This window comes from Haematobia irritans, chromosome 1 (assembly GCF_050003625.1).
Source record: "Haematobia irritans isolate KBUSLIRL chromosome 1, ASM5000362v1, whole genome shotgun sequence".
Lineage (NCBI taxonomy): Eukaryota > Metazoa > Arthropoda > Insecta > Diptera > Muscidae > Haematobia > Haematobia irritans.
The window spans coordinates 197449103-197460274 of record NC_134397.1 but is presented as its reverse complement, the minus strand read 5'-3'; the positions used below and the strand labels follow the sequence as shown (position 1 = coordinate 197460274).

The 11172-nt window shown below is 30.5% G+C and overlaps 3 protein-coding genes across 3 annotated transcripts in view; all 3 read right to left on the bottom strand.

Moving 5' to 3' along the window:
• Positions 1-11172, bottom strand: part of Abi (tyrosine kinase Abl) — a 49661-nt gene that overhangs the window by 34937 nt on the left and 3552 nt on the right. The window lies entirely within an intron of this gene.
• Positions 1423-6863, bottom strand: nanos (RNA-binding protein nanos). The gene is made up of 4 exons (XM_075292506.1): positions 6594-6863; positions 6117-6474; positions 3907-4364; positions 1423-2751 (listed from the first exon to the last, which is right to left on the bottom strand). The coding sequence occupies exons 1-4, from the start codon at positions 6621-6623 to the stop codon at positions 2485-2487; spliced, it is 1113 nt and encodes a 370-aa protein (XP_075148621.1). The 5' UTR covers positions 6624-6863; the 3' UTR covers positions 1423-2484.
• LOC142222371 (ecdysteroid-phosphate phosphatase-like) lies at positions 8598-10871 on the bottom strand. Its single transcript, XM_075292494.1, has 4 exons — positions 10734-10871; positions 10407-10625; positions 10120-10323; positions 8598-10057 (listed from the first exon to the last, which is right to left on the bottom strand). Exons 2-4 carry the CDS (start codon positions 10591-10593, stop codon positions 9819-9821), a joined length of 630 nt encoding a protein of 209 aa, XP_075148609.1. The 5' UTR covers positions 10594-10625; positions 10734-10871; the 3' UTR covers positions 8598-9818.

Genomic DNA, 11172 nt, shown 5'->3' with positions numbered 1-11172 from the left:
GGGTATAGCAGGCGCACTGATCATGAAAATTGCTTCAAACTGAAAGTAAAAGTTCCAGATTTTACTCATCGTATTTAAATAAATGCGGAAAAATCTACAGATTTAAGATTTTAAGTCAAGGCGTAATTTCAACATATACACGATATGTTTATATTTTCTCTAAAACTCAAACAAAATTGGTTCTCATAAATCCAGAATCTTATCTGGCCTTCATAGGTAGAATCTTTAAAGTTAGTCTTCGGGAGCTGGCTCGTTTGGGAGAAGATTTGTCATGAAACCCCCTACAATTCTATATATTATCAAGTAACCCACTACGACAAAGAGTTTTCATAGTAACCTATTATACTTGATTCATGGTGGTGGGTATTTAAAATTCGGCCCGGCCGAATTTACTGCTTTATATACTTGTTTATTTGCAATGCTAACACATTTGAATTATTTCAGCAACTTTTTGCCAATAATAAAAAGCAAGTGCAGTTCAAGAGAAAATGAATAATTTGTATGTATATTGATTTTGCATAACTGAGTAAATGAAGTGTCCAGTTAACTTTGTCGCTTATTCTAACTTTCATGATTATTTTGTTTTTACAGAATTTGCAAAAACGTTTTGTTTTTCGAATTTCATAACGAGTAAAATGTAAAAAAAAAAAGAAAAATGTATATGGTTGGATGGTTATATGTTTACAGGATACTCTCGCATACTTTTGGCTGACGTAAATCGCTTCATGTCTGGCTCCGACAACCCCGTCGGCATAAACCAATTATCTCCCTCTTCGGTCATCCTTCCCATATAGTACTTTTGTTCGTTGACTCTCTTTTGGTCTCCAAATTCAGTTTCCCAATTCTGGAATCAATTGGGTTATTCCGGTAAATTTCTTCGTGCTTGTTTGAATAATCTGGGAAATTTATTGGTATAGGTGAAAAGAATTATGGGAAAATTGTTCGAGGGTGGCACCTCGGTTTAGAACTATAATTTCGAAAAAAGAATAGTTACTGTACACAGCACTCAATCGCTCTTTGATTTCGGAAAAAAGTATCTGCGAGGATTTTAAAAACATGGAAAATGGAGTCCATGTTTCTAAAATCCTCGGTAATTCTCACTTCCGCGGGCGGCGATTATGATAATGACCCAGGTGAAGATTTTTTTTTGTGATACACTTGCATCAGGCTGTTAGGCCAAGTAGTTATTGCACCATCCTGGTTATGTTGGTAAGCCTATTTATTATTTATTTACTTTAATTACCTCTTTTTCATGTGCTTTCTATTATACCTTTACTGGAGTTACCCTCGGAACAGTACAGTTTATTATTTATTTTATACTTTTTACTAAACTCGTAGTAAATATGAGTAGCTTTAGCAAACTGCTAGAGTTTGCGGATATTTTTATTTTCCTGCAAAGAACCTCAAATAAAATAGATCCTCTTGTCATGTTCAGCTTGTATAAAAATATACATTTATTTATTATAAAACGTAATTTTTTACATATGTGGTAATTAGAATACATAAATCGAGCTCGACTTATAAGATTTGTTTTGGATGATGGTCGTCACACCTCAATATTACATACATATCTCATTATGTTAATATGAGTGCATTAACTTTTATAAATCACAAAATTAAAATGATTGAATTCTCATATTGAATATTGAGTAATAATGAAATAAATTAAGACATTTATATTAAACGAAATTTCAAAATCTACTTGAAAATAAAATTAGCTTCTTGTTGTAACATTATATGTTTTTTTCACGATCAATATAAGCAAAAATTTTGTTTTAAACGAAGAAAATATTTAATTTAAAAAATTTAATATCAAATCTTATTCTTTTTTGTTTTTTTTGTAATTAAATGTCAATTATTTTAAAATATTAAGAAAATTAGGTATTGAGATATATAACATGTGTAAACAAAACATCATTGAAGTTATACTTTATGGATTAATTTAAAAAATCATTTTACATGTAGACATTAGAAAAAATTTAAAAAGATTGTATGAAATACTTTTAAAATCGAATTCACAATTGATCAACAAATTGTGAAAAAATCGTTAACTCAATTAAGAGTAATTTGAAGGCAAATTTTGGTTTATTACATATATATGTATATTGTAAGCAAATTCATTATAACGTATTAGCTACGATTGAAATGCAATAAAATTGTAATAGATTTGTAATACATATACAAAAGTTAAATTAACTGGGAATTTTATACATTTAAAACATTTGTGTTTATGCAAAACTAATCTTTTAATGTATAAAAGAAAACTTTTTATACTACTATAAAATCTAACGAGTACGCATCAAGCGCATTTATTTAATCTATTATTAATTCAGTACTAAAAATGTTTTCAAAACATTTTTTTTAACATATATGCATATATATATATCTATCGTATATTGATTAAAAATGAGAATTTATCAAAACGTTTTGATATTTTCTTCTTTTGTAGAAACCAATTTGATTACGATTTTTTTTTGTAGTTGTTTAAACTTTCATTTGTTGTTTATAGTATGTGCCTTTGGATAGGCGGAACGATTCCGCATTGACGGCATCTTCCATTGTAATTATCGGCTTTTGGGGACAATACTTAACAGTATGTGCCTTATCGCCAGATGCTTTGCAAATTGGACATATATATGTCCGTAATTTAGGACAAAGGACTCTGCCCAAAGAATCACGCACCGCGTGGGATTTTACAACGGCCTCTGGTTCATTATTATTTTCACAGAAAACACAATGTTTAGCCGATGTCTGAAAAAAAATTAAATAAATATAATTAAAAAGACTAGGAAATTAATTATTGTTGTTGTTTTTGATTTCAGCTTAAAACTTATCAAAACAAAACGAATGTGAAAAGAGGAAGCACGCTCAAAATAAACCCAGCCAACTGCACTCAAACCGATGATTTGACGGTGGCAAAGGAAAAAGAGATATGTTTGTACGAATTTATTTCGGCATAAGCCGGCTATCATGTAAAACCTTTTTTCGGAAGGTTCAAGTGTGGTTCATTGTTGGGTTTAATGAACTGCCTGAATTTATTCTGATAATTGGTTGATAGTTTTGCTGCAAGTAGAGGATGCTGATGAGGAATGTGGTAATTTCGAAACGTGCGTCCATCCAACCATCTTGCAGTCTATAGGGCTTTGCCCAAATAAATTTGACAAACATTCTTTTCCTCTGTTGGTTAAGCTACACTTGTAGTTTAGTCAATGCATGGTTTTAAGCTGAAATCAAAAACAATAACAATGAACAAAACCAACAAAACAAAACGAAATTAATAATTTTAATATTCATGAAAAACCAATATAAAATAATTATCGACTATGGCCCAAATGTTTCAGAAATGGGCTATAGCGTATCAATATGTTGTGCTAGTCATACTCAAATAAAAATAATAATAATATGACGCAGAATACACTTTATGAATTAGTTCATTTCGCCTCGGATTGATTAGAAATGCATTGAAATTAAAAAAAGGATATACACTTTCAAAGATCTTTCTACATCAAAAAGTTTCCGTACAATGGCGGTTTATGCGAACTAACCAAACTTATAGCTCCGATAATACCTTCTATTTGCAAAGAAAATTATTCAAACTTGAAAATTATTATAAATTTCTCCAATATAAATCAAAATTTTTTAATTTATTCAATTTAAAAGTTAACAGTTTCACTTTAATATTGATTGATATTTGTTTTTATTAAATCTTATCAATGATTATAATTTAAAAAAAAAAAATATGAATTGTATAAAGTTTTTGTGACAAAAGATTTTGTAAGTTGCTGATAAAATGCCAGTATTTTGTAGAACGTTTTTGAAATGTTAATATCTAATTTCTATGAAACGATATTTCGATATTTTTGTGATAATGTAGTGAAATATCCTATATTGGTTATGTATACTTACATATTTTTCGTTTTTCGATCCATTATTATAGCGCTTGGGAATTTTCTTATTTTGATTGCAATTATAATCCATATTAACAGCAGCAGCTGCAGCAGCATTCTGTTGTTGTAAGTGGGTAGGTAACATTTTCCAAAAGTTGTTGTTAAAATTCAGATTGATGTTATGTTGCTGCAATTGCTGCAACTGCTGAAGTTGTTGTGGTGTAAATGAAAGTGCTGAACTTGTGAGTGGATTGACACCATTATAAGGTTGATTCACTGCTGCTGCCAAAAGTCCTGAGGTACTTTGGCCTGCACTTAAGTTATTTCCTCCACAGGCAGCGGCGGCATTGGACAAATGAATCCCGAGGTGATAGCGATTAAGCTCATCACAAATATAACCATTACAGGCAAAATCTTGCATTACTGCCTCAACGGGAGAATTTGGCAATTGGGGTACCTCGATACCCGCTGTCGGTTCTAAAAATAAACCATGAATACAAATGTAGTAGATGGTGGTCATATACGATGGGAATATTTGAGTATATCCTAACCAAAGTTTCCCATGGACCAAAGCTATAGCAATTTACCATTTGTGGTAAGCATTTAAAAATTTTTCAGGGCAACCTTGGATTATGGATTCCACGAAAAAATATATTCCATAAAATTCAATTTCAATTCTAGGAATAACGGAAATGTACAAAAAGCCATTTTCTACTATTCCCATGGGAATAGCAAGATTCATCATGTTGGTACTACTGTAGAAAACATTTTGATATACCGCAACGGCCTATAGGTATTTGTTGTTGTTTAACTTGTCATTTGTATAGGTGAGTAAGATTGCGGCGATTTTGTTTGTTCAATATTGTATATGTACATAATTAGGAAACGGAAGCAGGAAAATAATTATCGTAAAGATCTCAAGATAATCCCTACAAATATAGGTTGGACCAAAGCTAAGTGTTTTGAGTTATTCATTCAAAACACGTAATATAAACTTTTGAGAACTCACAAAAAGATTACAAGTTAATGATATGAATGGTCGATTCCATGAAACAAAAATATTCCACTGAATAAAAATAATTCTACGAATATAGAATTATAATTGTAAAGCCTTTTGTATGTAAGAAAAAGTTTATTAATTTTTTATGTGTATTAATTACGAAGAACGATAAATAAAAAAAATAGGAATTTGGTTGTTTTTTAAGAGGTAGGAGTTCAAAAAAATATAATATATAGATTATTTAAAGTTTTATTGCTATAGAAAATGTACTAAAATTTTTATACCCAAAGGAAAATTTCCCAAATTTTATTTCTATAGAAAAAATTCTCAAATGTTATTTCTATAGAAAAATTTCTCAAAATTTTATTTCTATAGAAAATTTCCTCAAAATTTTATTTCCATAGAACTTTTTCTCAAAATTTTATTATAGAAAAATTTCTCCAAATTTTATTTCTATAGAAAAGTTTATCAAAATTTTATTTCTATTGAAAATTTTCTCAAAATTTTATTTCTATAGAGAAATTTCTCAAAATTTTATTTCTATAGAGAAATTTCTCAAAATTTTATTTCTATAGCAAATTTTCTTAAAATTTTATTTCTATAGAAAATTTTCCCATTTTTTTTCGATAAATACATAAATTATGAATTTGGAACAAATGCACTTTACCACAAGTCGTAAAAAAATATTTCTATAGAAAATTTACTCAAAATTTTATTCCTCTAGATAATTTTCTCAAAATGTTATTTCTATAGAAAATTTTCTCAAAATTTTATTCGTATAGAATATTTTCCCAAAAAAAATTTTTTTAAACAAAATTTTAAAATATTATTTCTATAGAAAATTTGGCCAAAATCCCATTTATATAGAAAATTTAAGTATCTCTTAGTTGGAGAGAAATGCCTTGCAAAATCCACCAAAACATCAAGAATTCTACTATTTTTGGTAGAATTCTACCACCAGTGGGAACCGTGATACTAAGTCCAAAATAAATGATAATGAAAATGTCGTCGCCCTTAATTCTGAAATTAGGCCTTTCCAACACAAAATTGTAACAATAACATTTCGAGTTTAGAATCGAAAGTATATTTATGCCAGTGTTAATTTATCGCGAAAACCTTGAAATTACAACGTAACGATCGATTCTACGAAACAAAAAATATTCCTTGGAATTCATTTTTTTAGTTCTAAGAATAGAGGAATGTGCAGAAAACTCTATATTTCTACTTACCATTCCCATTGGAATAGGCAGTCAACATAGCAAACATTTGTAGTGATTTTGAAATTTCATCATGTTGCTGCTGTTGTAAATTTTCCGACATACCACTGCCACCTAAGTTACCTCCTACAGGTAGTTGCTGTTGTTGTTGTTGTCTAGATGGAGGAGACAAACTTGCCGTTGATGTAGGTGACAAAGAAGATTGTGATGATGAGCTTTGTGATGAAGACTCCATCATTGAAGATGTGGGAGAAATGTTGGCAGACGCTTCAACCAATTTACTGCATGTATCCAAATACATTTCTTGGAAACATTTCATATGCAGCCCATGACTGTTTAATCCGAAGAAATTATTTAACATTTCGGGTTGCTGAAAAAGAAAATGAAAAGAAGACAATCAGACAGACGTGATGCACATATAACTGTTTATTCAGACTCATGCCCCCCCTCAAAACTTTCATACATATGAACATGCATTATCGTGCTTACCTTTTTTGTCTCAGGACTACTGCGATACATAATTAAACTGTATTCCTGGAATTTCAATTTCAACCAAACAAAATCTCCGTTACTTTTGTACGGAAGACCTGTAGATCATTGGTTTCCAACACACACACAACTAGCTTAGAAAATTGTTGCAAAAACACTACAAGTTTTCAAATTTTGGTCAATTGCTATGTTTGCTATCACACTGCTAATTTATTTTCTTCAGCGCTATTTTACTAAACAAAACTTTTCTCGATGGACCCGTCTAACTAGCAAAGCATTCGCAAATCGTTTGACAGAATTTTTTAATTCCTTTAAATGGGAAATTATAACTGCACTTTTGCAAAATAGTGTTGGAAAACGGCAATTAAGGAGAGGGTTGCCAAAGTTACGAGAACAAAATGGATTCGTATTAGTATCAAGAATACTTGAATTCAACACAATTTCAAACAATGGTAGGTTGAACTTCCTTTCAGTTCAAACCTTTTTTAAACACAACACTACACACAATTGAAATATTACTTAATTATAGAAAGATGATAAATATATAGAAATAGGGCACGTTTTATGCGCTTTACAGACTATCAGTTATTCCGGACGACAGTGCTCGCGTCGAACATATCCCATATATTGTGCACATTATAAGTTAAGTCCGAAGGCATAATCGATACTGCTGCATGTTTATGGGATCGATAACACATTTACCGATTATTTAGTCATCGCCGACAAGTCGTATCGATCCGACACACTATAAGATTCTTTACAAACACCGACATTCCGTCCGGAATAACTGATAGTCTGTAAAGCGCATTAGTCCATTTATAAGAAATGAAATTAAAAAAAATGAGCACCAAAATGTTCTGTAAATTAAAAGCACTATTTTGTTAGTGTGTTTTTTAGCTAAATTGTTTTTGATTATATTTTCACGCCTTCTTAAGATACGCAAATCTAGAAAATTAATATATAACATACGATGTTACATCAGAAAATCATTAGGGAAACCTCGCTGTTATTGTAAAATGTAGGAAGAAACTGACAATTAACATTTTGCATGATCTCTGCCAACATTTTTTGAATTTGGGGGCGCTTCAGAGAATCCCCACTACGTCGAAAACAGTCTTATACGATATCCAAAACTCCTCGGAAAAGCGCCGTCACTATTGAGAAGTTGTACCACGCCAAGTTACTACAAAAAAGTATCGCATGAGTGCAATTATTAGGAGCCCTTCTGGATACATTTAGAAGGACGCCAATAAGAGCCCCTTCAAACAATCAGACAAAGTGCATTTTAAGATAGTTTTAAAAGAATCATTATGGTCAAGTAAAACACGATTGTTTAGATGTTTATTAATTTTATGAAACATTTATAAATTTTCATAAATATAACATTTATATTTCTATCACATCACATTTAATACATTTTTATGCATTAATAAGAGATTGATGTTGAGTTACAAGTTGTAAGTTAAATGTTGTAGCGTCTATCAGCCAGTACTTTTATTCCCAATGGAGGCAGCGTGTCTGGAAAAATATTTGAAAAACTATCACTATTCCATTTGGAAAGTCAAAAATTGTTCACCAATTTACTTTTCACAATTTTAAGCGTAATAACTATGTTTTCAGCACTTTATTTTCGTTTTCATTGAAATAAATTATAATAAGCCAGTTGCGCTTGGTGTTTCACAAAATATAAAATGGCTCTTGTAACAATAGTGATGGCAAAATACTTTAATGCGAATAGTGATGGCAAAATACTATCACAGTTGGCGATTGTTGCAGTGTCACTTACGAGTCTGTGGTAGCGATGAGGATGAAATGGAACATTGAAATGCTGGCAGGGATGTAGTGACAGGGTCGTTTACTGTGAATAAATGCTTTGTTCAGATTAGATTATTAGAAGAATGATGTTTCTTTGTCCATAAAAGTAGTTTCTTAAAATATCAATATGTAAATTATTTCGGGCCATCCGAAATTCCTTTTATCCACAACACAAAAGAAAAACAAAGGTGACTGGGAATGATAATTTTATTTCTCTCACAATCGGAAAGTGGGTAGCCACCCTGAACTTTTTGATTTGTAAAAAATGATCCATTTTATAGTAATAAACATATTTCATTCTTTATGTATCAATTTATATATCGTACCTATATTTTTTTAATATTGCTAACAAGATGTTTTCAAACTTCACTAATAAGAAATGCATAATAATAGTAATACTAAATATAAGTTAGTACATATATTTGTATAAAAAACATTCCATTTGGAAGCGAATTAAAAATAAGAACAATACCGTGTTTTGTAATTCATTTAATTGTTATAGTAAACTAAATTTTAAATTATGTGTAAATACATGGATTTACGCAAAAAACAAAATGTGATTAGCTTGGTACTAAATTCTTTCATCATGGAAGATTTTCGAAAATCATTTTTCCGAAACACATTAAACTGCGTGATCCAACTTTGTGCTAAATATTTTCTTACAAATTTCATCATGAAGAACTAATATAGGTCCAAGCTTTAAAGGTGGAGTTACATACCGTGCGTGAAATTGTTCATTTTTGCTATTTCAGGCATTCCAACCGGGCTGTTGTTTTCAAATGAAAAATTGAAATCTTCAATCAAGAGACAGATTAACGCATAATAAGTCCATCTTATAGAATTAATTATCATTAATTGTATGCTAAAAAATATTATCTATATATTGAGCAGTAAAATATTCGGGGATAATTCCAATTTTATTCCGAAAAAATATACATGTTTGTGCAATACTTGATGTAAATAATATTTACATCTACAACTTTGTTTGCTCTATTTTTTTGAGATGACATTACATTACATTTCATCATATATTAATGTGTATTGCCCAAAGTTTTTCTGTTACAGATTTATAAAAAACAAAATATATCTTTAAAGAAAACGAACTCAAGTAATATGGCAGTATTAAGGATTGCGTGATATTCTCGAGACCAACATTTTAGTATTATATCTGTAAAGGTAGATTACAACAGCTAGGATTGTAATAAGTTAATTTAAGACCACAACCTCTTCATAAAAAAATAAATAAAAAAAAACAAAGTTACAAATTTAGAATTGTTTGTAAATAAATATCATAGTAACTTAAAAAAAAGTTAATAACAAGTTAGGTCTACATTTTATGTTAATAATTATGTATTTGTTTTGTTTCATTTAGGAAGAAAGTTTACTAATAAACTCTTCAAAACACTTGCACTATGTGGCACTCAATGCATTCCATTCGAACCGCGGATTTTTCGAATGTGTGACTGGCAAACATTCAGGTTCCACTAATTTCCATTGACCATCAATGTGTTCAACATTTGCTAAACTACAATAAGGTATTTTATGTATAACCTGTCGCAATTCGTTAATGTTTCTTGGTGCTTCTCCTACTAATTGTCTGGTGCAGGTATCCAATGTAGTAGCATGAGCCACAATCAGAACATTTCCAGCTAGAATGAGGAAAAATGTCAAAATTAATATAAATTACAGGAGTTATTTCTAACCAACTTACAAGTAGATTCAACAATTTTTCTTAAAACCTCATAGTTACGTGTATAAAATTCTTCTGTTGTTTCCTTTATCGATTCATTGAGATTGTTAACGGTTACAAGTGGTTGATAATCCGAATCAACATTATAATTTGCTGCTTTCAACTCATCTTTGCTAAGCCAATCGGGAACACCTTCGGGATACCATGCCATCCACTCAAATAATCCTGGTTCCAATTTAATTTTATGTTTATTTGATACGATAGATAAATTGATAATTCCACCATGTTTTTTTATTTATTGCACTTACCTTCCAATGCGCTGGTACACGTTTGAATGCAACGATAAGCAGACGAACAATACACATGATCGATTTGTACCCGAGCATCATACAATGCCTCTCCAATTAAACTAGCTTGATACACACCTATATTTGTTAATGGAGAATCATTCAGCCAACCATCAGGTATGTTAAATTTTGCCAGTAATTTAAACATTAAATATCATGCCAGTAATTTAGAGGACTATTCTAAAAATAATTATGAGATACTTATATAGGCTGGATGGGAATTCATGTATCTAAAGGATACATGAATTCTCAAATGGGATATTAAATTGTGTGCACATCGGAACAAACCTTGTCTTGCAGCATAAAACGCTTTTCCTTGGTATATTGATGACTTGCCCAATAATGTTTATTTTTTGGATGAAAAATAAGTAAATCATCAACATGCATGTCCATCATGTATTCGTCTTCTTCCAATTCCATTACTGCCTTCAAGAAATCTTCATAACGTTCGAATGGTGTGGTTTCCTTTTTACGCCATTGCTCATCAGCCAACATAGCATGGGCATCATTGACATTGAGTAAATTTCTATTGATACGTACATAGCGAGGTTTAACATCTAAACAAACGAAATAATAAGAAAGTGTATAATATATTAGTTAAAAATTTTATTCATTAGGCCTTTATTCAAAAATGTTATTTACAACATCAGTTACAATGGGGGGTAAAATTTGCTTCTTAAATTTAATTATTTTTCTTTTCGTTTATCGGAGGGTTAGTGCTGCTGGA